The 27,181-nt window shown below is 47.9% G+C and overlaps 1 protein-coding gene across 3 annotated transcripts in view; it reads left to right on the forward strand.

Annotated features, from left to right (window-relative positions):
* Positions 1-15,079: 15,079 nt before the first annotated feature.
* Positions 15,080-27,181, forward strand: part of RFX4 (regulatory factor X4) — a 131,494-nt gene continuing 119,392 nt past the window's right edge. For 2 of the 3 annotated variants that reach the window (XM_020982427.2, XM_020982428.2), the window contains exon 1: positions 15,080-15,705. In XM_020982427.2, coding sequence (XP_020838086.1) covers positions 15,663-15,705 — 43 coding nt within the window. In that variant the 5' untranslated portion in view covers positions 15,080-15,662. The remainder of the gene's footprint in view (positions 15,706-27,181) is intronic. The other variant, XM_020982429.2, reaches the window with a different exon arrangement.

Genomic DNA, 27,181 nt, shown 5'->3' on the forward strand with positions numbered 1-27,181 from the left:
CGTATCACAGCTGGGAAACCCTCTCCCACCTGAGTCCTCATGGCTCTGTCTCCTGGTAGCTGACTAGATCTTGTGGCTGCTCTGGCCCTGCTTCTGTAGCTCCCATTCACTGGTTCTCCATCTTCTTATCCTGCTTTCTACGTTAGTAGAAGTCATCTGCTGAAGGTCCATACCACCGCTGCCCCCCACACACACACTTCTCCCCTCTCCGCACTTGCCTGTCATGCTGCTGCTTTGGAGAAGGGTCATTGCTCTGCCCAAGTGAGATCACCCAGGCTACCTGCTACAGAGGCAGTCAGCACATTTTCAGCTCCATCTTTAACCTTCCTCACATCTCTGCCCTAGCTGGTGCACAAAAGAGCCATCAAGCAAATCTCTCAGCAGATACTGCCTACCTTTTAGTCTTAGCTAAGTTAAGGCAAATGTATCCCTTTCCCCTTTTCCCACCAAAGGCTAGGAGCCAGTCACATCTATCGTACCCCTGCCATCAAAGAGCTTAAAACTAAGATTGCTGAGCAAAACAAAAATTAAGCCAACACCTGCCAAGCACAAAGCATCGTAATGGCCCACAAACTACAAGGGAAGTAGGGAGAATGGGAGAAGAATACCGGTTGGGGCCACTAACCTGCTCTGGGGCTAAGGAGGTGGCTTTTTCTTGTATGACTTTCTGTCATGGGACCAAAGCTGTCCCCAGGCTAGGGCAGTAATCTTGGGGATTTGGGGATCAGGCCCCTGGGGCTACATGTGGTGGACAACAGGGCTGAGGGAAAAAGAGAAAGAGGCCGTGCCGTGAAGTGCAATGCATGTCATTGTTGTCAGCACCCTGGCCAGGGCCAGTGGGAAGGCCAGCTAGCTATCAGCACCAAAGCGAGGGACAGCATTAAATCACTCACAGTTCAATAATGGTGCAGCACCATTAATTAGGAGTACTGAGGTGGGTGGTAGTGTAGGGGGAAAGAACAATGTATGAGGGGCCATATATATTAAAAAAAAAAAAAGAGAGAGTGGGACTTTACTGCTGATATTCATGGACCCATAACCAGTATAGGACCTCACAGAAAGTGACACAAACTTAGATGAGCTTCTTGAGTTTAAGAAGAATGTGGGGGCAGCTAGGTGGCACAGTGGATAGAGTACCGGACCTGAGTTCAAATCTGGCCTCAAACCAAACACTTGACACTTGCTAGCTGTGTGACCCTGGGCAAGTCACTTAACCCCAATTGCAGAAGAAGAAGAAGAAGGAGAAGGAGAAGAAGAAGGAGGAGGAGGAGGAAGAGGAGGAGGAGGAGGACATAGCTGCATCTTCAGGCTTCCCAAGAACCTATAGTGACTGATCTTGTCTCTGTGTGTCTCCCCTGGATGCCGAACCACGGAGAGGCAATGAAGAAAGCATGCCAAGAGGCAACCTGAGGAAAACTGTTCCTGTACAGTGTCTGTACTTTGTACCATCTGGTATCAGATATTCCTAGAATTTAACCTAGACTCCATGCCCCACATTCTTCTAGGCATCATCTTGTTTCAAACACAGTAGTAGAGAATATTTTGTGAGGGTTGGGGTGGCCCTTGAAATTTCAACCTTCCGGTATTAGGTGAGTCTGTGATGATCATGCCTTCTGAGCCAGCCCTGGCTACACCCCTGACTGGGCATCTATCTGAGACTCAACCTTGGGAAATGGTTTGAGGGCCCCAGGCATAGCAATCAACCCCTGCCTCTCACTTATCATCACCAAGGCAATTTAGGATGCCCCCTGCTGATTTGCAATCCAAATCCATAATCTCCTGAAGACTTCTCCCTCTGCCATGCTCTAGAGGGAAGTTGGCAGCTACACATTGTCATTTTGGGGACAGCTGGCTTCCAGCTGGAACCTTTCCAACACCCAACTCCATCACTTATGAGGTAGTAAGAGGGGCCCTAAGCAGCCGTCTGAGGGTCATGAAATTTCCACCATTGTCCTGGTGTTTTCAGAGCAGCTAATTCTTTTCATCCTCAGACCATTCCCTGAGATCTTCTGCTGTTAAATCGGTGTAGAGTAGAATGAGAAGAAAGACTACAACATAGTGAATCAACTTTGTGTCTCCCACCATTGGCTAGTTGAGCTGCCAATCTGCATCAGGCCAGACAGTGATTGAATAACAACCAATTAAAACCTTCGTTGACTGGCCTCGTGCTGATAGACAGCTTGGCCAGCCAGTGATAATGTTGTTAGGATAACCTTTCCTCTCCAGGAGCTCTTATTTTTAGCAAGCCATAGGGGCTCAGAACCATCCCCTAGGCACGACTAGATTAGTCTGAGGCCAGTGTTCATCTGTGGTTGCCCCCCCTTGTAAACCAACCCCATTGAACTAGCAGATTTCATTCATGCTACCACCACACGTGTTGATAGGAGCGTCCCTCCAAGGAGTCTCATCTTTTCAGGATTACAGAGGATGAGACACAGCTTCTCTGGAATAAAGTCAAAGGTGCTGATCCAGTGGGAAAAACACCTCCTTTTAAACAAGGGGAGGGTACGGCTTCAAAGGGGGAGTTCCTCCAGGTACTAGGTCCTGCATTTTTGCTCATCCCATGCACAGGGACACCGCTTTGATCATTTTCCTGCCTCCTTGAACGTCATACTGCACACACACACACACACACACACACACACACACACACACACACACACACCATACACACACCATGTACTCTTCAATCTAGGGACCCTAGCCCTCCTGCTGCTCTTTGCACTAGACACTCCATCTCCCACCTGTGGGCATCTTCACTGACTGCTCCCCATGCCTAAATCCCTCCAGCTCCTAATTTGTCTACCTTTAAATCTCGGCTAAAGTCCTACCTTCTGCAAGAAGCCTTTTCTGCCCCCCTTTAATAGTAGTCCCTTCCCTCACTTGTTCATCTCCAGTTTCATCTGTATATTTCGTGTTTGCACATAGTTTTTTACATGTCCTCTCCCTCATTAGCTCCCCGAGGACAGGGACAGTCTTTTGCTTTTCTTTCTATTCTCAGGGCATAGCAAAGTGCCTGGCAAATAGTAGGAACTTAATAATTGTTTATTGATCTACATTTAGCTGTCCATTAACCTGGGAAAGGATGATCAGAATCACTAGCCCCTCTGCTGGGTCTTACAGCAACACTGCTCTTTCTGAGTAGGGGCTGCTGATTTGGGAACGTGACAATGACTGTGAGTCAGGGGAAGCTGTTTATGACTGTCAGTGGCTACTCAGTGGCCTAGGGCCATTCTGCCACAGGGCAGCTGTGAGGGATCTGATCAGCATGCCCTCTAACAGTCAGAAATAAGTACAAAACCTCTTCCTTTGGCCCTGCCTGCGAGTTGAGGATAACACGATTTTTGCCTGGTATAAAAATGTCAGGGGCAGGGGGACAAGAGGTGGTCCTTCACATAGTGATTTCCCCTTGATTCCAAGCCCTCCAGTGCTTAGAGGTGCTTCTATATCAAACACACAGATAAAGAACATCCAAAGCTTTGAGTGCTTGGGCATTCCACAGAGGCCAGTTAGTCAGTGGAGAGGCTTGGTAGAGAATGCCTGTACTCGGGATGTAGGATGCAAATGTAGGACTTTACATTCACAGATATGAGGTTTCACCTTGGTACCTTCAGTACCCCCTTCTAGCCTGTTGAGATCTATTTGGATCCCAGTTGGGTCACCCTGTATATTAACTCCCATCTTCATGCCACACCACAAATTTGGCAAACATGATTTTTTTGTATCACCAAAATTTTCCTCTTTATCCTTCCTCTCCCCCTTCCCAGGAGCCATCCCATATAACAAATAATATTTTTAAAGAAAAAAAAATAGGATAGAGCTCTGGCCCTGTGGCCAGGAGGACCAGGGTTCAAATCTGGCCTTAGACACTTGATACTTACTAGCTGTGTGACCCTGGGCAAGTCACTTAAGGCTGATTGCTTCACCAAGAAAGAAACAAAGAAACAAAGAAAGAAACAGAAAGGAGAAAAAAATCAGTAAAATCTGTCAACTCCTCAGAAAAAGTCTGAAAATATATGCAATTTACCATACCCACAGACCTCCCACCTCGACAAAAAAAAATGGAATAGGAGGTGTCTTCTCATAACTCTTCTTTTTGGAGTTATGCTTATTTTTGTAATTTTGTGAAATTCACTTTGGATTGTGTTGTGGTTGTTTTTTCCACTTACATTGTTGTAATCACTATTTATATATTGTTTGGCTTTGCATTAGAATGTCTATCTTCTCACAACCCCTCCACCATTGACCATTGCTCTAGTTTGTCATCTTTGCCAGTTTGTAGGATGGGAAGTGAAACCTCAGGGTTGTTTTGATGTACATTTCTCTAATTATTAGTGATTCAGAGCAGTCTTTCATTTGGTTATGAGCAGTTTGCAGTTCTTTTGAGAACTGTTTATTCATATTCTTTGACTATTGAAGAATGGCTTTTGGTTTGTGTGTGTGTGTGTGTGTGTGTGTGTGTGTGTATGTGTGTGTGTGTGTATACATACCTATGTTAATTGTGTATATATCTTGGATACCAAGATTGATATATCTTGAGAGAGATTTGATATATCAGAGATGTTTGATTTTCCCCCATTTACTTTCCTTCTGATCCTAGATACGTTAATTGTGTTTGTGCAAAAGCTTTCCAGTTTCATGCAAATTTCTGTATTTTCTACGTTATAATTGCCTGTCTCTTCTTTGCTGAAGAATGTATCTCCTGTTGGTAAAGGTATATGATTTGCTTCTCTTCTAATTTTTTTCTAGTATGCTCTTAATGTTACGATCATGTAACCACTTAAAATATAGTGTAAGTGTTGGTTTACGGATAATGTCTATCGTACTGCTTTCCAGGTTTCCCAGCAGTTTTTATCAAATAGAGAGTTCTTTTCCTAAGTAATTTATGTTTTCTCGTTGATTTTTGAGGCGTTTTTGAGTTCCAGTATTTCTGATCCTGTCTTGTCTGTTTCTTTGATGACTTTGAGCCTTTTTAAAAAGTGAATAGAAGAGCAAGGGCAGAGCCCTGGGCCACTCCACTAGAAATCTTTCTCCAGGTTGGCATCAATCCATTAATCACTATTTCTTACTTCCATTCAACCAACCAGGTCCCAATCTATCTAACTTTACTATAATTTACACCACATCTCTTTATTTTCATTTGAAAAACAGCATGAGGCTTTATCAAACGGCTTCTTGTAATCATATGGTAATCATTATTCAGAGGTAGCAAGTGAAGTCAAGAGGATCATACCTAGATTTGAATCTCACCTCTGACACTTCCCAGCTGTGTGGCTATCAGCGAGTTACTTCCCTCTCTAAGCTTCAGTTTATTCATCCAGAAAATGGGGGCAGTGATGGAGGATGGCATGATGAAGAAAATGCTGGACCTACAATCAGAACCATCAGCTTTCAAATCCTTCCTTTGACACTTCTTAACAGCTATTTGTTTCTAGGCAAATCGCTCTCTGAACCTTCCTCAAACTATTTGTAGGTAAATTGAGGTTAATAATACCTGTAGTATTATTATGTGGTCTATAGTATTACCACAAGGTTGTGGTGGGGGCCAAATGAGATATGGGTAGAAAGACATGATAGAATGAAGAGTTCTCAAAAGAAGAATTGTCATCTATCAAGAACCACCTAAAATAATGCTCTGAATCACCAACAATAGGAGAAATGTCAATGACAGTGACTGATATTTCACTGCATGTTCTCCAGTTGACAAAGAAAATAAGATGGAAATGGCATTAGAGGAAGACCAACCTACTTACTCACTCTTGCCTCACATTCCACCACTGGTAATGGGGAAACAGCCCTCCTCACCATTACCCAGGGTCCTTTAACTGATAAAGCCAATGAAGGATCTTTTCTCCGTTCTCGCCTTCCTTGAGACCACCCTCTCCTCCTGGACACTTCTTCTGCCCTTGGTGACTGAGTCATTGCTTTACCTCAGTTCTCCTATTTGACCTCTTCTCAGTATCCTGTTGCTGGATCAACCCTGTTCTGGTCTGGTGATCTTGTCCTCCAGCCCAGCAACTGCAGGCATCCCCCAGAGCTCTGTCCTGACCTCCTTAAGAATTTCTCCACTTCCTCATCCTTCACAACAGATGTTGGTGTGTAAGCGACAATTGTTTTCGCAGTATTCTTTTTAGCGAGTGCTTATTGGGAGTGCCGCAGTAAGACGTTCCCAAATGTTTCCAAACAGGATGATTCATGTTGCGTTAGAATACATGAGAAAAACAAACTTCTGCCAACTGCTTTCTTTGCCTCTCCAAGGACACCCAGGGCACCATCCTTCCATTGAGCTGGACCTTCCTTCTTTCTGGTTTCACTTATGAGAATGTCAACATTGAAACAATTCTTTTCCTCCAGGAATGTGTATATTAGTTAGTCAGTTGAGGCATCTAGGTGGCCCAATGGACAGAGCACTAGCCCTTGAGTCAGGAAGACCTGAGCTCAAATCAATCCTCAGACACTAGCTCTGTGACCCTGGGAAAGTCACTTAACCTCTATCAGTTTTCTGAATTATGAAATAGGAATAATAAAAGTGCCCATTTCCCAAGGTTGCCATGAGATCAAATGATATAATATAATAATAAAGCCCTAGTGCGTGGTGTATAGTAGGCACTTAAAATATAGCAATAGCAAGCATCTGAAAAGACGTTTCTTCCCTCCCTCATTGAACAAGGAGTTGTCATTTGTAGCCCTAACAGCCGGATGGATAATTGTAGTCTGTCACGTGGGGACCATTGGCTCCTGGGCTGTGATGAACAGCTGCTCAGTTATCCATGTCATCCAGTGGTGGGTTGACTTGGGTGTGATGGAATCATACTGTGCCCATTGCTCAGATCACAGGACCAGAGATTTGGAGCTGGGCCCAGTTCATCTAGTCCTCACCCGGTGAATAATAATAGCCACTAGCATCTAGATAGCATTTTAAGGTTTGCAAAGTGCTTTACAAATGATCTCTTGTTTGACTTGATCCCTCTGTGGGAGGTACTGTTGTTTTCTCCATTTTACACATGAGGAAACTGAGGCTGGGAAAGGTTAAGTGACTTGTTTGGTGTCACACATCTAGGAAGTGTTTACGGCAGGATTTGAACTCAGAGCTTCCTGACACCACAACTAGCACCACCTGGCTGGCAAAGAGAAGGGTAAAGAAATCAAGGGCCAGGGAGATTCAGGAATTTGCCTGCAGTCATATAGTGAGCATCTGTCAGGACAGCTAGGTGGTGCAGTGGATAGAGCACCTGGATTCAGGAGGACCTGAGTTCAAATCCAGCCTCAGACACATAACACTTAATAGCTGTGTGACCCTGGGCAAGTCATGTAACCCCATTGCCTAACCAAAAAAAAAATTTATATATATATATATATCCATCTGTCCTCAGATGTAGTTCTCTTTCCCCTACACTAACAGGCCTGTCAAATACTTTGAAATAATAACTGACATTTACCCAGCACTTTAAAGTTTTCAGTCCTCTTTACACTCACAATCTTATTTGAAACTCACAACAACCCTGAATTCTAGATACTATAGGCACTGTTATCCCTATTTTACAGATGAGGAAACTGAGGCACAGAAAGGTTCAGTGACTGGCCTGTCATCACATGGCTAGAGCAGGAGTCAGCCCTAGGCCTTCCCATCTCCAAGTTTATGCCTTGAAATCTCTAGACAAGGGCTTAGCTAGCCAAAATCACCTAACCAAAGAAACTGTTAATCAAAAAAAGAAAAAAACCTACTTGACTAGAGGCAAGACTGTGTCTTTCTGTGATGTCGTGCCTCACAGAGGCTTCAGCAAACAACCCTTCCAGGAGAATCTCTCCCAAAGCTTCTACACTTTCTCTCTCCCTAGTGCCTAGGTTACACACCTGAGAGTGACCCCCTTGGAATTCACAGCATCATAGATTTAGAGCCGGAAGGGACCCCAGAGCCCAATCGAGGCCAGTCCGGGAAACCGAGGCTCAAAGACAGTAACTTACCCCGAGCAAAGTGTATGCCTTGGCACCTCCCTGCTGAGCCACAGAGGCTTCGGATGGGTCCTGACGATGGACTCATTGTGTCTGTTACCCATTCAGTGAGGCTCATCTCCAGTTTGATTGGTAGGTGGTGAAGCGAAGCATCTTTCCAAGACCTTCTCATATGATCCTGGAGAATCATGAGCTGCTCCAGGGGAGGGCTGTGACGTGAGCACGATAATGATGGGGCTACTCACCTGTGGATGTCTGCTCTTTGGACCTCCCCTGGACTGGAAGTACTCTGAAGGCAGGGCATGTCTCATGAAAATGTTTCCTCTCCCTGATCACCCAGGGCATGGGCAGTGGATACCCAGATACTTGCTTAGTAAAGGTTTCTCCCACTTGGGTTTAATTGGTAGCAACCTGTGGTCTTCTGCCTTGCCCTGTACTCCCATGCCTGGTTAGATTATAGGCTATAGGCCTGAGCCAGGAGTGGGTAAGATCTGGGCACACTGCCTATGGTTCTTGCTCTGATGGGAGTGTGTGAGGAAGTCTGGGGTGGAAGGAGGAGGGAAATGCGACCCGGGTCAGGAGCCTCTGTTTACTAATGCACAGTAATCGTGTGTGTGTGTGTGTGTGTGTGTGTGTGTGTGAGAGAGAGAGAGAGAGAGAGAGAGAGAGAGAGAGAGAGAGAGAGAGAGAGAGAGAATCATGTAAAGCTTTAGTAATATATCTATTATATAATGTTAGGGATGTCTGGCTGGCTGGTGCGGCATGGCAAAGTGAAAATGAAGATTTTTGTGCAGGCCTTCTGCTAATGAATGTGTTGGTCCTGGAGTGTGAGAATGTTCCAAGTGGAAAAACTTGGCAACTGCTATCCTAGCAGACTCTTGTCCTCAGACCCTGCTGGATCCTGGGAGATGAGTCACAGCCCCCTCCCCACCACCTCTCTCTGCCCCTCGGTCTCAATGCCCTCAGCAGGCTGGTGAAGGCAGGCGTGGTGCAGTGGAGCAGGCAGGGACAAGGCCACTGACCAGCTCTGTGTTGTGGGCAGTTAAGCCCCCACTCAGAGAAAACCCCCCCGACTCCAACTCGGCTCAGAAAAACCTTCTCTTACGGAGTCATCCTTTAAAGGATTGTCACTCTTCAGTCAGAAGGGGCCTCAGAGTTCAAGGAGTCCAATAACCTCATGTTATTGGGGAAACTGAGGCAGAGAAAGGCAAATGGGTACTTGCAGAAAATCCCCGCTCAGATGCTGTTTTCCTTGATGAGAAATTCCCTCGCTTTTCCCTTCTTGAAGTTACTTTGTATAAACTTTCTATTGACTTAGTAAACACATAAAATTCCCCCTAAAAATGTAAGCTTCTTGGGGGCAGGGACTATTTTCTCTGTCTGAGTATCTCTAACACTTGGCCTATAGCCTATAACAGCCCTGGCGCATATTAAGCACTTTATTAATGCTTATTGATCAATTTATTGACTTATTTGACTGACCCTTCCCCCAGAGTATAAGCTCCTTAGGGCAAGACTTTTCCTCTTTTTTTTTTTTGTGTTTGTAGCCACAGAATATGGCAGAGTGCCTAACAATAGTATATACTACACCTTTGTGGAATTGAAAGGAGTGATTCAGAAATAAAATTAAGTTGTCATCTATAGATCACTCTTCAAGCTTTCAAATATCAGAGCCAAGGTTTGAATGGAGGTTTCCTGAGTCTGAGCCCAGCACTCCTTCCCACAGTGCCCCTCTTCAGATAACAGAGCTTGGCTGAATACTGAATCCAGCTTTTCTGATTCCTAGTCAACATACAAGATTTCTCTGCTTACCACACTGCCTCTACTAAACTCCAGTGGTTCCCTTATACCTACAGGATACAGTTCAAATTCCATAGCTTGGCATTCAAAATGTTCCAGGTTGGGTCTAATCCAAGGACCTGCTAGTAAATGTTTAACAAGTGACTTTGGGGGGGAATATACTCAACACACTGTTAAGTTAATCTGCTTTATAAATATTTTATCCATCACTTTCTTAAGTTGAGACAATCAACAAAACAATTAGTCACGCCCTATCAAGTCCTGATGTGTAGTGTTTGCCCTTTTCTGACATGTAAATGCTCACACTGAAGATTTAACAATCAGCTTACCAGAGGCAGTTTGCTGGCTTCTGCATGGCCCTGGAACTTTCCATGAGTCCTCTGCACCAGCCCCTCCTTGCCTGCCGCCAAAATGGCTTATTTCCTTTTCTTTGAATCTGCTTTGTTTTTCCCTGACTCCAATACCACCTCTCGTAGCCTGTTTTTTAGAAAGCATTTAGCATTTATGATGCACCATTTACGTTGCACTCATCTAACATCATTAACCAGATTGTCAATTCCTGAAGGGCAGAGAGAGTGTCTAGATGGTGGCCTGGTGGAAACAATTGTGGCTTAGGGGCCCCTGTTGAATCTCAATAGCCACAGCATGGCCTCAGGCAGATCACTTCCTTTTTCCTCATCTCAGTTTGCACTTCTAGATAAATGAAGGAATTTTTTTTTTTAAAGAAAGAGAATAAATGAGGATTTGGGTCTGGAAATTCTTTGAGATCCTTCCCCGCTCTCAGTCTATGAGCCAATATAGATCTATAGATCTATAGATATCCCCTACGGGACTTTGCATAGCATAGGTGCAAAAAAGTAGCTTGCTGCTCTCTCCCTTCTGAAATCCGTCTCTTGGCACTGAGACATTTCCAGTGCACTTAAAATTTAGATTGTATTCTATGGATTTGTGTACGTATCTTGTCTCTTCTGCTGGATTGTAAGCTTCATACAACAAGGATTTGTGCCTCTGTCCATAGCCCCTGGAATAAGACCTGGCATGGGGTGAGGAGAGATTGGCATTTCATTGGTTTAGGGAATTCCTGGTGTGGAAACGCTCATCCACTAATGCAAATTGCCACTTCTTCTGTAGTTTAGAGTCTTAGAGAGTGGCTTGGGGCCCAAGGTCACACAAAGGCAGGACTTGAACCCAAGTCCTCCTAATTCCAAGACTGGCTCTCTCTGCAAGTTGCCTTTCATAGCTGTGCTCTCAATCAATGAACAAGACAGTTTTTAAGCACTATGGTATATGATGCACTTTGAAGCACCAAAGACCAGAAAAGGCAAAAGCAGACAGAAAATTTTGGGTCATTTGAGTCATAAATGTAGAGCTAAAAGGAGGCCATTTTTTCCCAACCATTTCATTTTACGGAAGAGGAAACTGAAGCCCAGAGAGGTAAAAACACTTGCCCAAAGTCACATAGCAAGTGACAGAGCTGGGATTCAAATCCAGGTCGTCTGATACTTCCTCACCTGTAGAATGAAGGGGTGGGATTAGGTGGTCTCTAAGGTCCTTAGCTGCTGGCTTGATGACCGCCATGGGACCTGGTGTCCTCTGAGACCCTTTGTAGCTCAACATAGTTGATCTCATGATCTGGGTTCAAATCTCAGCTCAATTCTAACTAACCCTAAATTCATGTAACCTGGGGCAAGGTGTGTGAAAAGAAGAAGAAGAAGAGGAGGAAAGGAGGGGGAGAGGAGAGGAGAAAAGAGGGAGAGGGTGGAAGGGAGGAAAGGAGAGAGACAGAGACAGAGAGAGACAGAGATAGAGAAGAAGGGAGGGAGAAGGGAGAGGGAGGGAGGAAGAAGAGGAGGAGGAGAAGAAAGAGGGATGGGGGGAGGAAGAGAAGCATTTAGTGTTTATAATGTGCCTAGTACTGTGTTGAGAGGTGGTGATATTATTGAATGAATAAATGGATGAATGGATGAACACTTGTTGACTTGAATTCAATATTAGTAGCAGAGTCCTAATTGTTTTAAGTCTCTAGACAAAAACCTGACTGCTTGCAGTGCTGACATGGCTAGACCACCTATGTGACCCAGTGACTCATGATGGCAGTTCTTAAGTCTTTGAAAAATGTCCCCAACCATCTCCTGGCTGGGGATGGGGGCAGTGGGGATCAGGTGCTGAGGTTACAGATGGCACTAGAGGGTTATCTCCATTGATCCAGGGGATTGAGAGAGCTAGGTTGGGATGCTATGGAAGAGACCTGTCAGGGCTGGGGACCTGGCCGAGGGAGAATTGGGAAAAAGGAGTTGAGGGGGCCCCACCATCACAGGACTCTAAGCCCCACCTCCCTCATTTTACAAACAAATAAACTGAGGCACAGGGAAGGGCCTTGCCCTAGATTACAATGCTCCGGTCTACTGAAAAGGTGACAGCAAAGTGCAGTGGATTATGGCAGCAGTGACAACTAACATTTATAAAATGATTGAAAGCATGACTGCTTTACAGCTCTGATCTCCTTTGAGCCTCAGACCACCCCGAGAAGTAGGGACTGCGATGATTATAAATCCCCATTTCACAAGTCGAACCGTTAACAGTGAGATTCAGATTATCTTCCTGTCCAAGTACTGAACTCTCTCAACCTGGAGGTTTTGGATAAAGTGGGAAAAGCACTAAGCCTGCAGTCAAAAAGATGTGGGTTCAAATCCACCCTTTGACCCTTACTAGCTCTGTGACCATGGGCAAATTAGTTACCCCTTCAGCTTCAGCTTCCTCATCTTCAAAATGGGCATAATCAGTGCCTCAAGTGAGGTGCTAAATTACACTGAAGTGATATATGGCTTGGAGTCAGGAAGACCTGTAAAAATACACATCTTGAGCTGGAAACGACCTGGGAACCTATCTAATCGAACTCCCTTATTTTACAGATGGGGAAACTGAGTCCCAGAGAGAGGGAGGGATTGCCCAAGGTAACTGGCAGTGATCATCAAAGGTGGGATTTGAACTGAGGTCCTCAGATTTCATAGTCGCCAGTGTTGCTTCCTTGTACTATATTGCCTCCAAAACCTTTGAGATAACAGTCTGGGACAGTGGAATGACGAGTAGGTAGAGAGAGAGGTAACTTGATGTGGTGGGTAAAGAGTTGGTCTTTCCTGGCTGACCCTGATTCAAGTTCCACCACGGATACATACTGCCCCTGTAACTGGACAGGTCACTTAACCATACCTAGGCAACTTCTAGAAGATGTGCTGACCTGCACTTCTAGAGAGACTTTCCTCAACCGGGAGTTTCATATCCTACTGGTGAAATCACAGGTGCAGTCCTTATTGTCATGTGTTGTAGGTAGTAGAGACAGGATTTGAACCCTGGTCCTCTGATTCTCCACTCTCCGTCCTTAAATCTGAGAGCTCCCCTCTCTCCACTTGGCCATTGTTTTGCCTTTGCTCCTCCCCCTAATAAGAATGATTTTACCGTGCTTTCATGCTTTCATCTAGGACAAACTCTCTATTCCTCCCCCCCCCATTCCCCACATCAGCACCTTCACGTGGCCAGAATTTGGCCAGGAAAATCGAAGCCTCCTGAGCACCTGGTGTGGTCACTGGGCACCACTGGGCTGCCCTCCTCTCTAGCTCACCCAGTTATGCAATGACCCCTACACACATACACCACACACACACCCACCATCCTTCCTGCTTTCCCCGTTTGTGGTTGGGGCTGAGGCGGGAGGTGGGTGCAGTGACTGGCCGAGGTTGCAGGATCAGACTTTGTCTGATCCAACCTGATTTTGCAGGAGAAGAAAGTGAGGCTCAGAGGTTAAAGCCTTGCCCTGGGCTTCAGGTCTGCATGAGAGCCGAAGGGGTTTTAGAACTAATCTAGTCCAAGCCCCTGTTTTTGTAATTAGGGAACTGGGGCCCAGACCAGGGATGCTCGTAAGGTCAGGATTGGAACCCAGGTCCCCAGACTTCATCCAGGTCCAAGACACTTGAATTGAAACTAGGCTGCCTTTCGAGGTTAGAGAATGGATTAAAAACAGTTGGTAACTTGCTATAATCTCAATTCCCTTTTTCTCCCTCCAGTTACCCCCCAAAAAATGCCCCACCTCCTAAACTCTCTCTCTCTCTCTCTCTCTCTCTCTCTCTCTCTCTCTCTCTCTCTCTCTCTCTCTCTCTCTCTCTCTCTCTCTCTCTCTCTCTCTCCTCCCCCCTCCCTCTTTAGCGGCAGCAACGGGCTCTGTTTTGCTGGGTTGGGGTTTGGGTGCTTCCCTCTTCCCCCCAACCCTCCCCCCTTCTCTTCCTTTTTATTTGAGGGCGGAGGCGGGCGGGGTAGGGGGAGAGTCTGGGGCCCTAGAAAACGTTGCCTCTGTCCATGGTCAAAGTAATTCAGCTGTAATCCCCTTTCTCTTCCTCTCCTGGGGCTCTATTCATATTCTAATCACAGCTTTCCCTTCCCTAAAACAGCCACTTTATCCTAGGCTGCAGAGATCCCGGCTTTGCACTTTGCTTCCACTTCCAGCATGTACCCCCCCACACACACCCCCTCCCTTTCCCCTACCCGGCCCGGCCCAAGCCCTCCCCCCAGCCCCTTTTCTGCACATTCAACTCCTGAAGCCCGGCTAGCTGAGCTGGGTAGGGGAGGGGGAAGGGGAGGAGGGGGGAGAGGAGAAGGGGGGGAGGGAGGCAGCCAGTGCCAGTGCCTGGGAAACCCTCCTTCCCACTTAAGGTAACGGTCCGGGCTCCTTACAAACTTCTAGACTGGGTGCGGGGATGGAGGGGGACATAGGAAAAAAGATTGGGAGATCCCTGGCTCCCGCAGAAGGCGGAGGAAAGTCTTTTTCCTTTGCAAGGTGAGAAAGAAAGTTCCTCCGCTGCTGGGGCCACTCTCCCTCCCCCAGGGCCCTGGGTTCGGGCCTGCCCTCAGCCCTCCCGCCTCCGCACCACGCCACCATGCGGGGCCTGTTAGGCTCGACCCAGAGATGGGCGCCACTGCATCAAGTCAGGGAAACCTCTCCCGCTCTTGTTGGGGGGTACTCCAGGCTGCTCCCTTTATCCCCCTCCCATGCACATACAAACGAAGCGGGGAGGGGGAGAGGTATTGGGGTAGACCGAGGTACTGTGGGGCCCGCTAGCTCCGGGGCCTGCTGTGGTTCTCAGACACCCAACTTCAGACGTTTGGGGGTGGGGGGCGGAGGAGGTCCGGGCTACAGGGAGGAGGGACCCTGGCCTGCTTCTTCAGCTTCCCAGTTGCAGGAGGGGGGCAGCCCCTGGGATCCACTTCCCTACATTTGATTAAAGGCCGGCGCAGGAGACTTTGGGGGACTAGGGGGTAAGGGGGCCAGATCTAAGCCAATTTTGATTTGGACTATAATGAGTCTCGGGCCTAAGGCTGGGGGGCAGGCCTCTGGAACTTTAAATAAGAAAACGTTTTTAATGCTGTAATAGAAGGGGGAAGTCGAAGGGTTGGGATTGCGTAGATCTAAGCCCCCCTTTTCGGAGGCAGCTTTTCTTATTCAAAACAGCGCCACAATGGGCTTCACATCGAGCCGGGCCACATCCCCATCTGACTAGCAGCCATTCATCAGGCTGGCCGGCCTATCAATGACATTTCTCCCATCAGGGCTCCTATAAAATGATGCTTTTTCCCATGAACATCCGCAAACATTTTGACGGGTTTGGCTTTGCCCTGCTGGATTACTAAGTGTCCCCTCTCTCTCGCTTTCTCTCTCCCCACTCTTTCCCTCCCTCCCTTTCTCTCCTATTTCTCTCTTTCTCTCTCTTCACTTTCTTTCTCTTCCTTTATATTTCTTTTTCTTTCTTTTTCTCTTTTACCCTTTTTCTCTTTCCCTTCTCCCTCCCCTCACTCTCAGACAGGGGATCTCCAAACCTCAGGACTTTTTGGGGGGCTTCGGTACTGTCCATGGGAAGAGCATGCATTGTGGGTTACTGGAGGAACCTGACATGGATTCTACAGGTTAGTTCAACTTCTTTTTTTTGGGGGGGGAGATGTGAAGTGGGGAGAGAGAGAGAGAGAGAGAGAGAGAGAGAGAGAGAGAGAGAGAGAGAGAGAGAGAGAGAGAGAGAGAGAGAGAGATTTTAGATTGTGATCCGTTCAAAGGATCAACTTGACAGTGAGACCAAGCTAAAAGTCGCTCTTATGATGTGCAATGCATCCGGTGTGTTATCTAGAGAGGGAACGCGCGCTGAGCTCCGCAGGGACCAAAGTTTCTTCGAAATGTGTTGACTTTACTTGGGTGTTACTTGCAGATCCTTTGAGAGAACTCGTGTCTCCCTACCGCCCCGGCCTCTCCCCACCCCACCCCACCCCACCTCCAAGCTGCAGGCAAACCGCTCTTCCCTGAGCCCCTCTCTTTAAGGGGCTTATTCTCGTAGGGCAGGGTGTGAGCAGGAACGTGGAGGCGACTTTGCGGAGGGTGGGAGGATGTAGAGGTGGCCCGGGCGAGAGCGGAGTGGGAGAAGGGGGCGGCGGTGGGGAATGCTCACCTCGGTCCGGGAAGTCCTGACATAAGCGGCGGCGGCAGATGGAGATGCTCTCCGGGAGTCTGTGTGTTGGCCAGGGCCGCTCGGAGAAACAGGGGTTTTCGGACCGGCAAGAAGCTGGAGGAAACCACTTCGCTAGTTTCCTTAAGCATCCCCTCAAACTCCCTAGGACCAGGGAAGTGGGGTGCGGAGCCCAGGAAGTACAGTTAAGGCAATACGGCTGGGGGGCGGGTGGGGTGGTGATCAGAAGAGTATTGACACGCCAACTCTCAGGGACAGGGACGGGACGGGCAGGGCTCTGTCTCAAAATTCGACGGCTGTTGGATGGTACTTTTAAGGTGCTGGCTTCTTGGGGGGGGCAGTTCACGGTGATAGAGACAAGGTTCTCCTAAATCCTTTGCAACGATCTGCATTTTCTTATTCGCGAGGATAGGGTAGCTCTCCTTAAGGAGGTCCCTTCTACACTTTTTCCCCGACTTCCCCAAGGGCACTTCTTTTTCTGTGCCTTTCAGACTGACTCGACTTTTTCCGTTGCGTTCCTCCACCTTTCTCCCCTAAGGGAAAAGGCTGGTCTGGCAGCTCGGGTCCTCCCCCCCCCCACCGCCCCGTCCCTTCTGGTATTGGGATGCTGAATACCCAAGATCTGGACCTTCCCCCGAGTGGGACTGCAGGTCGTGGTAGCGGGAGCCGAGGGGGGAGAACGGGGACACCAGTACACCGCCCAGGCCCTTCCAGCAACTGGGGCACCACATCACAAGGCCCTTTCGAAGACGTGTCCCCGCTCCCCAAACACTTCCCGCCCGACTCCCCAGAGTTATTCAGAAGTAGGGAAAAACAGAGCAAAATATACGAATGGAGAAATAGAGCAAGTGACCCTTGGACATCTCACCTCCTCCCTCTCCCCCACTCCAGTTTCTGCCTGTTGGTTGGATATATGGTAGAAATCATCCTTGGATGCCAGCGAGTCCTGGTTCTTCTATGTAATGCAATGGGGCAGCGGGGGTGGGGTAGGGGCAGGGAGAACTTTCCCCCGACTCTAGCCTCCAATACAGCCTGATCGCAGCTCATGTACTACCCCTGCTGAGAGGGTCCCAACCTTGAGCCTTCAGGGACTAGATTAGTGGGAACTCGGACACCATGTGAGCCCCTTCTCAGGATCCCAGAAGTCTGGGGCTGGAAGGGACCTCAGAGGTCAGTCTAACCTCTAGCGCACCTGGGGGGGGGGAGGTACTCGCGCTTGCGGGCGCACCCCGGCCGGCGGGGAGTCGAAGTGAGCCCGCTACACAGTAGAGTATCGGTTCCTTGGGAAACTTGAGAACTCAGTAAGGGGAAGAACAGTTAGTTGCTGCCCAGCCCACGCCGGTTGGCAAGAGGAAAGTGGAACAAGCGGGGCTTGTTAGAGATGCGGGCCCAGCCGAGGGAATTTGTGGGCAACCAGCGGTTTGCAAGGACACAGTTTGCAGGCGAGACACTCGTCTTCTCCAGACACTCAGTCGGACCCTGAAATATTATTGCTCAATTGCCTCTAAGCTTTTTCCTCACACAGACGTGGCAAGGGGTAAGTCAGAGCGTGTTGTCCTTCAGGAGCTCGGAAAGAAGCTTTATCTGCGCGTGCGGCTTCCTTCCTTCCTTCCTCCCTTCCTGCCTTCCTGCCTTCCTGCCTTCCTCCCTCCCTCCCTCCCTTCTTCCTTCCTTCCTTCCTTCCTTCCTTCCTTCCTTCCTTCCTTCCTTCCTTCCTTCCTTCCTTCCTTCCTTCCTTCTTTCCTTCCTTCCTTCTCTCTGTTTTTCTCTGTGTCTCTCTCTTTTTGTCTCTCTCTCTCCCCTCACTGTCTCCCCCCTTCCTCCTCTCTCACTCTGTGTGTGTCTGCATGTATTCCCCCCCCCATAATTTCCTTTTATAATGGGGGGGGCTCAGCTTTTAGCTAAAGAGATCTTAGGGATTCTTTGCAAAGACCATGACACTAACTTGGATGTGAGTGTGGCTGTGGGGGGGGGATACACCCCCAAATTTCCCTGCTAAGTTTCAGGCAGTGCGGAGTTAGGTGGTAAAGGCCCGGAGGCCAGAGCGTTTCCTCTGCTCCACGGGGGTTGCTTAGCTTAATCAGTCAGTGTGAGCTCTCTTGCAGATTCTGTTTCAGCTGCCTTATGTTATCTGGCTCACTTTGAGGCTCACTGTGCCTGAGCCTCCCTTCTTCCTTCTGGACGTAAAGTTTCACAAAGTTGCTCAGTGTTCTAGTAGACCTTCCCACTGCACCCCCTCCCCCCGGAGCAGCTTCCCCTAGTCCGTTCCCGCATCTGCATAGCTCCCCACCCGGGTGTCCTTCTCGTGGATCCCTCGCCGCCGGCCCCTTGCTCTTCAGGTCCGTCTTGTGAATATGCGGGAAAGGGGGTGGGGATGAAAACTGGCGGCCGGCCGCACCCAGAGCCTCCAGCCAGGTACCAGTTGAGAGGCGCAAAGCAGATGGTCAGGAAAGTGAAGATTTGCTCTGGCTGGTTCAAGAACCTTCACCTCCCTTTCAGGGGGCTTAATCCAATTAGTTGTCCTTCTGAGTTTCAGTTGTTATGTAAAGCTTCCTTTGCTATTTGGGGAAGAAATATCGCTTCCCAGAACGTTTGCGGCCTCCCTTTAAATCCTCGGTCAGAGCAGCTTGCGCCCTCGCCGGCCGCTTTCCTGCCCGTCCTCAGCCTCCTTTTTATTGCAGAGAAAACTCTAAAGTGCGATCCGCAGAATCAGAAAAAAAATGTCAGTGTTGGAAACGACGTCAGAGGACATCGAGGCCAACCCATTCACCACCAGGGTCTCTGGCTGGGAATCGTTTAGCGCCTCGGAAAAAGGTGGAAGGGCACGAATTTCAGTGGGGACTGGCTAATCAGGCCCTGGCTCTTCTCCTCCCCCACCCTCAGGCTTTGTTCCCTAATCTTTAAAACAAAACAAAACCAGCCGGCGCACAACTTTAGAAAGTTCATCTCTTTGTGGCAAACTCTAGCCAAGCTACATCTTCCTCTCTATTCCCTTTTACTCATTTCACTGTGACCCTACGGGGAGGGAAGTTTGCGTCCCACCGAGGGCGCCCCTTAATATATTCGAAACTTTTTATTAGGAAAAAAAAATGCCCAACAAGTGTTTAGCTAAGACAAAGAATGGGCCTGGGAGAGGACGAAGGAAGACGCAGACAAGCTGTGTTTTTCCTTCTGAAACCTCGCCCTCCCTCCTCCCCCCCAACTCTAGTCCAAGGTTTACAAAGAAACACCCTTTAGAAGATCACTTCTTATTGCCAGCAGGGATCCGGGAGCTTCGGTCTGGAATCTAATTGAAACAGACAGACGGGCAAACAGCTAGACGGGTGGGTTTGGCCAGGCCGGTCTGAATTGGCTCGCTTACCCCTCTCTAACTGGCACCATCAAGCTGCCCCCTCCAGGTAACTGAGTCCTGAGGAAACAGAATATCCACCACCAGCATCAGCCCTCAGGTTTGCAAAAACCAAGCGTTTAAGGGGTGCGTATTTACTTAGGTGCCCAGCAGAAGCCGAAAGCTACGTGCCCGTAAGGAGTTAGGAGAAGCAAAGATGAGTTAGGACAGTTTTCCCCAAGCGCCTCTTGATATTAACTTGGAAATTCGAAAATGCAGCGAATAAAATTCTCAGCATTAACCAACAGTACGATAATTTAAGGACAGATTTTTATTGGTTTGCCTAGGGGAAGGGGAGAGTTGATCGGCCTAGTGACTTTAAAATACAACAAACAAACAAACAAACAAACAAACAAATAAATAAAAAGAGACAAAACTATTTCTTGTGAAACCGGAGCCTCACGTTAAGAAGGCCAGCAAAACTTTTCAAATGCATAAATAAAATCAACCTTCAAACCCTCCACACCTCGGCCCCACTGCCCAGGACGCCATTTCACTTCTCTAACGTCCCAGGGCTTTGTGTCGATTAAAAGCAGGCAGGACTGACTCTGGGGAAGGCCCGAAAGGGTAGGGACTTTTTTTTTGTTTGTTTTTTCGTGAAGCCGAAGCCCCCATCTGAAGAGGGAAGGGCCTCGTCCATCCCAAGCTGGGCTAAAGTTAGGGGCTTTTTAACAGTCACAGCGGTCAACATTTATGGAGCGCCCACTGTGTGAGGAGCCAAGAACTGCCGGGCCTCCCTATCCCCTTCCCCGAGGCGCTTGACCTCTTCTCGGAGCCTGGGCTCCCATCCCCCGGCCCCCGCCTCCCTCTAACCTCCTGGCCCCGGGGCGTGTCCCCTGGGAAGACGCTTTCTCTTCATTCCGATCCGCTTTCTCCTGCTGGGGGGAAGGGATCTATTCGCTGCGGGGCGGGATGGAGGAGTGAGGGGGCGGGAGGAGAGGCGGAGAAGAGAGGGGATGGGATTTGGGGGCCCAGGCTCTTGCGACGAGGAGAGGGGGTGCATCTCGCTCTCCTCCTGAGCTTGTGCGTGTTGGTAGGGACTAGGCCTGGGGGTGGGGCAGACGGCAGTCTTCTCTTCCTAAGCCACCTGCCAAGCCGAAGCAACAGGTTGCTGGGAAAACCTGCCTCCGGCCTCCGAACGAACGGGTCTGCTTGAGTTCATTCAGTTTGACCAATAGTTAGTTATTAAGCGCCTACTCTGTGCAAGAGTCGGTTGAAACTCCACTTGGTTGAAACCAGGCTCCTCTGTTCTCGAGTCCCCCGGGTTCTGCTTCCAGTCTGGGGGGAGCTCCCAAGAAAACGGGCAGCTTCAGACCATGGGGCCCAGGCTAGCTTTGGGCCATGGCCTGTCCCAGGTCCAGCTCGGCTTAGGTCCGCTGGGACCCCGGCCTGAACCCCATGGGTAACGTTCGAACCCCACCCAGGTCTGAGCCCCGGGTAAAATTCGAATCCCCATGTCCGGCCTTAAATTCCTCTCCGCCACCCCTACCCGCAGACCCTCGAATCCCAAGTCGGTGACCTCTGGGGCTCACGCACTCCCTCTCCCTGAGGGCTGAAAGGAGGATTGGTAGTGGATTGGGGTGGATGGGGAGTGGGTGGGTAGGGGGTCTGAGCAGGGGTTGGGGATGGACAGTTCGGATGGAGGTGAGTAACTACAGTTTGGGATTTCCATTGCACCTCTACTCCTAGGCGACATCGCCATGGTTACTACATGGAGAAGGGGAGGGAGAAGGAAGCGAAAAGCCAAATATTATGTGTTTGCAGTTTGGGGAACTTCAAGGGGGAGGGGAAAACAGAGGGTATCGGGCGGGAGCCTGAAATGAAAAGCCGGAACAACAAAGAGACTTAGGAGGAGAGAGGAAGCAATCTCTAAGTTTGCATTAGGGCCTCCCAGCCACGAAGTAAAAGGGGGCCAGTTCCCCGGGCTAGGAGCCTCCCTGGAGGAGAGGTGGCCCAAGTCTCGAATTTTTCCCTCAGCCAGACTTCTTTCCTACCCCCTGCTCCCCTTCATCCCTCTGGAGTCCTATACTACATGGGCTCTCTCTTACAACCCCTTGCTAATTCGATGTGTATGTATGGACGCTGCTCCATCCCTCAGAAGCCCAAGCTGAAAGGCACCTTTCCCTCCCCAGGGTCCGGGGTCACTCCCAGAAGCGCTTGGTATAATCGAATGTTAGAGTTGCAGGGAACCTTCGAGATCATTCTGCACAAGGGGAAACTGAGGCGGGGGTGGGGGGGGTGGGGAGAGAAGGCCAAGGCAACACAGAGAATTAAGGCAGAGCAGGGTAGGCACCAGACTCCCAGGCCAATTTCTTTTCCCTTAGGCCAGGCAGCCACCCCTTTTCCATTCCCTCCTCCGGCTAAATCAAGGAGAAGGGAGATGGTTCGGTGTGGGAAGGAAGGGGGGTGGCAGGCCAAGATTCTTGGGGGAGGAAAAAACCCAAAGCATTCTGGTTAGTATCAAACAACACCTATTGAGAACCTACTAATGCGTGCTAGGGAGATGGATTTATTACTTGTGTGTCATTGAACAAGGCACTTACCTTTTCTAGGCCTCAGTTTCTTCATTTGTAGGCCAGATGGCCTCCTAGATTCCTTTCAGCTCTATATCTGTAGTCCTATTTGTGGGACCTTGAGAAAGTTACTCAATCTCTCTGAACCTCAGTTCCCTTTTCTGTAAGATGGGGGGGGATTGGACTAATTGGCCTTTCGGGTTCTTCCAGCGCTAGATCTTCGTTCCTCTGATCTCTCACAATCACTCCTGGCTTGGAATGGGAGATCTGGAAAGGCTTCCTGGAGGAGGTGGTCCTTGACTCATTTTAAACTTAAAGACTTTAAGCAGTGTTTGGGATTTACTGGTTAGTAGACCTTTCCTCCTGTAGGTGGCTCAGTGGATCGAGCTGTCGACCTGGAGTCAGGAAGATCTGAGTTCAGATGTGACCTCATTTTCAAGCTGTGTGACCCTGGGCAAGTCACATAACCTCTGTTTGCCTCCGTTTCCTGAACTGTGAAATGGGGGATAATAATATTGCTGTGAGTTGTGGGGTTGTTGTAAGAATCGAAAGAGATAGTAATTATAAAGCACTTAGTGCCTGGTATATGTGGGGGGGGGAGACACTTCATAAATGGTTATTCCCTTCCTTTTTCCTTCCCCTCTCCCCAAAGTAAAGTGAACAAGTATTTATTAAGTGCCTCCTAAGAGACATAATGTGAAAACAACTATGTACAAATAAGCCACGTAGGAGAGTAGCTAACCTCAGAGGGAAGGCACCGATAATGAGGGGGCAGGCGGGAAAGAATTCCTTTAGAAGGTGCAGTTTTAGTGGGGCCTTCAGGGAAGCCAGAAGGCTGAGGTGAGAAAGGAGATCATTCCCAGGGCCAGGGGACAGCCAGCAAAAATGTCCAGAGTCAGAAGATGGCCTGTCTGGTCTGAGGTACAGCTGGGATGACAGTGTTAAAGGATGGTAGAGCAGTTTGAAGGGAGTGAGGTTTAAGAAGATTAAAATGATGAGAAAGAGCTAAGTTATGAATGACTTTAAAGGTCAAATTGAAGATATGATTGTTAATCCTGAAGGTGCTAAGGAGCCACTGAGGTTTATTGAGTGGGAGTGGGGTGAAGTGGTCAGACCTGGACATGAGGGAAGATCATTTGGATGGTTGGGTGGAGGATGTGCTGGAGGGGGAAGAGACTTAGGCAAAGTGGATGACCCAGGCCGGGGGTGGGGCAACCTTTAGCCTCGAGGCCACAGGTGTTCCCCATCCTGACCCAGGCTATTGTACTAGTCCAGGTTCCAGGTGATAATGGGTGTCAGCGACAGAAGAGAGGAGAGCAAGAACATGGGACTGAAAGCTAAAAGACCTGGGTTCAAGTCTCAGCTCCATCTCTTAATAGTTTCATGATCTTGAGAGAGTGATTTCTTGGCATCTCTGTTTCCTCATCCATAAAATTAGCATAATTAATAATGCCCTTTGTACCTACCTGTAAGGAATCAAATGAGAATGCAAAAGATTTTGTAAACTACAAACCATTATCAATGTCAGCTATTGTTAGGAAGCTAAAGTGCTTTAAAAAAAACCCCAACAACACATTTAAAAAGTTTCTCAAGTTTTTTTGTTTTGTTTTGTTTTATAGCATTTGTGGGATTTTATCCAGGGTCCACCAACTAGTAAGTATTGGTGCTAAGATTTCTCTCCTGGTCTCCTGACCCAAGATCCAGTGCTCCAAATCTCTTAGGTCCTTCCAGCTCAAACATTTATTGATTCCCTAATTCTGATGCTGAGGGCAGTCTTTACAGATTTTTCTCCCCTCGCCCTTGTCCTCATGTGAAGAAAGTTACATAGAGGTGTAAGATGGGATTCTGCCTCCTTCTAATTCTAGAGGTCCCCTCATCCTCCAGCATCCTCAAGCCTGGAGCTTTGGTGGGGACCCACAGACACCAGGGGGCCCCCTCCAAGGTATTCCAGCCAACCGGAGCATATTCATTACTTCTGGTTGTTTTGCTATCATCACTTCAGGAACTTCATGGTTCCAGGCATCAGAAGGCAGGGAAGAAACTGTCATGTGTCTCTTTTCTCTTTAATGTATCTCATAGACTTATAGATAATTAAATCTGGAAGGGAGCTTAGAACAAGGAATGTCAGAGCTGGGAGGGAGCTTAGAACAGGGAAGGTCAGAGCTGGGAGGGAGCTTAGAACAGAGAAGGTCAGAGCTGGGAGGGCCTTAGAACAGGGAAGGTCAGAGCTGGGAGGGTTATTAGAAGAGGGAATGTGAGCACTTAGAGGGACCTTAGGATGTGGAATGTCAGAGACTTGGTCCGATATGTTATAGTAGAGCTTCTTGTAGTTTGTGTGTTGAACCAGATGACTGGTGGGGTCCTTTCTACCCAGTCTATTCTTCTCATTGTAGGAATGAATAAACTAATACTCCGAGAGGGGAAGGAACTTGCCATCGGTCACTTATCAAGTTCATAGCGAGCTGGGGCCTAGAAACCAGGTCCCGAGTTAGTGAGCTTACCTCTATGTGATGGCCCTCCCCCTCCCAGCCCTATTGCTCTATATTTCTAGGACCACTCAGAGATTGAGCAAGAATTAAAGCAATCACTGAGATATCAAAGGGCCAAATAGAAATCTTCGGGCTCTTCAGGACCCTGGAGGTGTGACGTAGAGAGTGCTGTAGGCAGGACCAGGCAGCGATTTGGGATGGATTGGCCAGTGGGTGGCTTCTAAGGCCTCACCCCCTGAGCTGTTCAGTTCCATTGTCTTCATGGCTTCTGGGTACTGTGATTCTGAGGCACTTTGGGGACTGAAATAACCAGAGTCTTCTTTGGGGCCCCGAGAACCCCGATTTTGAAATCAGAAGACTTGAATTGGAGTCCCTGCTCCTTCCCTTGGTGGCTGGGTGATCTTATTCCAATGGCTTCCCCTTCCTGAAGGTTAGTTTCCTCAGCTGTTAATGTTCTCCTTGTCTTTATCCCAGTGTTGATGTGAGGCTCACCTAACATAATGTACATAATGTATGAGAGACAGTGTGGCATAGTGAATTAATAGCCAGCCTCAAAGCCATAAAGACCTGGGTCTTTGCCACATACAGTGCTGTGTGACCCTGGACTAGACACTTCTTTAGGGCCCCAGGAAACTCTCTAAGATAGCGTGTACAATTGGTTTATCAATGCAATCACAGTTCAAAAAAAAGCAAACCCTGAAAGATCTATGCAAATATTAGCTCTTAATTTCTTTGTCATACTTTATTTTTAAATACATTTTATTACTGTCTTTTAATGTTACCTACATTCATTTCCCGCTGTCCCTTCCTCCCAGTGAGTCATTCCTTATATAAAAAAAGAAGAAAATATTTAGCAAAACTGATTGAGACAACCTGTAGAATTCATCACCCTCCCCCTTTACTTTATTTATGATTCTTTGCCAACACACACACACACACACACACACACACACACACACACACACACACACACGCTATTCTAAATATCCTGATGCATATGGGGCCTTTCCTTGGGGTACATGCCTAGCAGTGGAATCTCTGGGTTAAAGGGTCTGGTCATTCAGTGATGTGATGAGCATAATTATAAAACCTTGAATGGCTGTATAAATGCTCATTTATAATTTATCAGTCAGTCTGTTAGCTTTGATGAAGTACTACTTATATATGGGGCACTATGCCAAGTGATGGGAATACAAAGAGAGGCAAAAGCCAGAGCCTGCCCTCAGGGAGCTCCCAGTCTAACGGGAGAGACAACATTCAAACCACTGCATAGGAACAAGATCGATGCAGGATAAAATGAAGATAATAGCCAAGGGAAGGTCTCTAGCATTACGGGGGATCGGGAAAAGCTTCTTGTAGAAGGCAGGATTCTAGCTGGGACTTGAAAGAAGCCAGGGGATAGAGGGGCGGACCAGGCATGGGGAGACAGCCGGGGAAAATGCTGGGAGTGGGCGGATGGAGTGTCTTGTTGGAGGAACAGCAGCTGAATAAATCAGTTTTCGTTACGGTGCTTTCTTTTTACATTGTTGTGGGCATTGTCTCCCACCTTGTAAACCCTTTGCTCTGTGGGTAGTGAAATAAGACTGGGTGGGTGGTGACTTAGAGTTAGGAAGACCTGGGTTCTTATCCTGCTCTGGACACTTAGTGGCTAACTGTGCGACCTTGGGCCTCTCTGATCTTAACTCTAAAATGGGCATAATAGTAGCAGCTACCTCATACTGGTGGTCAGTGAGGAGCAAAGGAAATGATAAAGGAAAAGCCTCAGTACAGTTTTAGGCTTTAAAGTACCCCAAGACTTTTTGGGACACCCTGTGTATATAGGCTACTTTTGTTCCACGAGAGGGGCTTCCTTTGAAGATTAGAGATCATCTCCTCTCATTTTACAGAAAAGGAGACAGAGAGTCAGAGAGACCAAACTGTATTTGATGGCAAGACCCAGATCTGACCTCTTAGTTCAGGTCTCTTCATTTTCCAGGTCTGCCTGTCAGTTCTAATTCCAGGAACTTTACATAGGTCCCCTCAGCCCATTGTTTCCTAAGGACGCTGAAACTGAATATTTCTGGAGAACTTGCTTGAGGGAGAAGTCTAATAATAAAACATAGACATATTCTGTTATTTAAAGTTTGCATCCAGGCAGGAAGATCCTCATCTAAACCTGTCTATTTAAGCAGGACCAGTGCAGGGAAGAGATGAGCTGGAGGGAGAGTCTGATTGTAGCAGGGAAAGAACTCTTCCCTCTCCATTACCTATACCTGTAGGACGAGAGCTTTGGAGTGGTCTATGTGAAACAGTAACTCTGAATCATTTAAAACTAGTTTTACCCTCCATAATGAGCATGTTAGCCCTGGAAAAAAAAAGACTAGAGGAACATTTCTTAAATAAAACATGAAAAGTATGTCTCTAGAGAGTTTGGAATGCCCTAGCTTTATTTTCATCTACCTTCTTTTTTAAAAAAATATGGTTTTGTACCTCAGAAGCTGAAAACAAATTTGGCCTTTCTAGAATTTTGCAGTTTCCAGGATGTTGGAGATGGATTTT

Source organism: Phascolarctos cinereus, unplaced genomic scaffold (genome assembly GCF_003287225.1).
Source record: "Phascolarctos cinereus isolate Bilbo 61053 unplaced genomic scaffold, phaCin_HiC Scaffold_1;HRSCAF=81, whole genome shotgun sequence".
NCBI classification, from domain to species: domain Eukaryota; kingdom Metazoa; phylum Chordata; class Mammalia; order Diprotodontia; family Phascolarctidae; genus Phascolarctos; species Phascolarctos cinereus.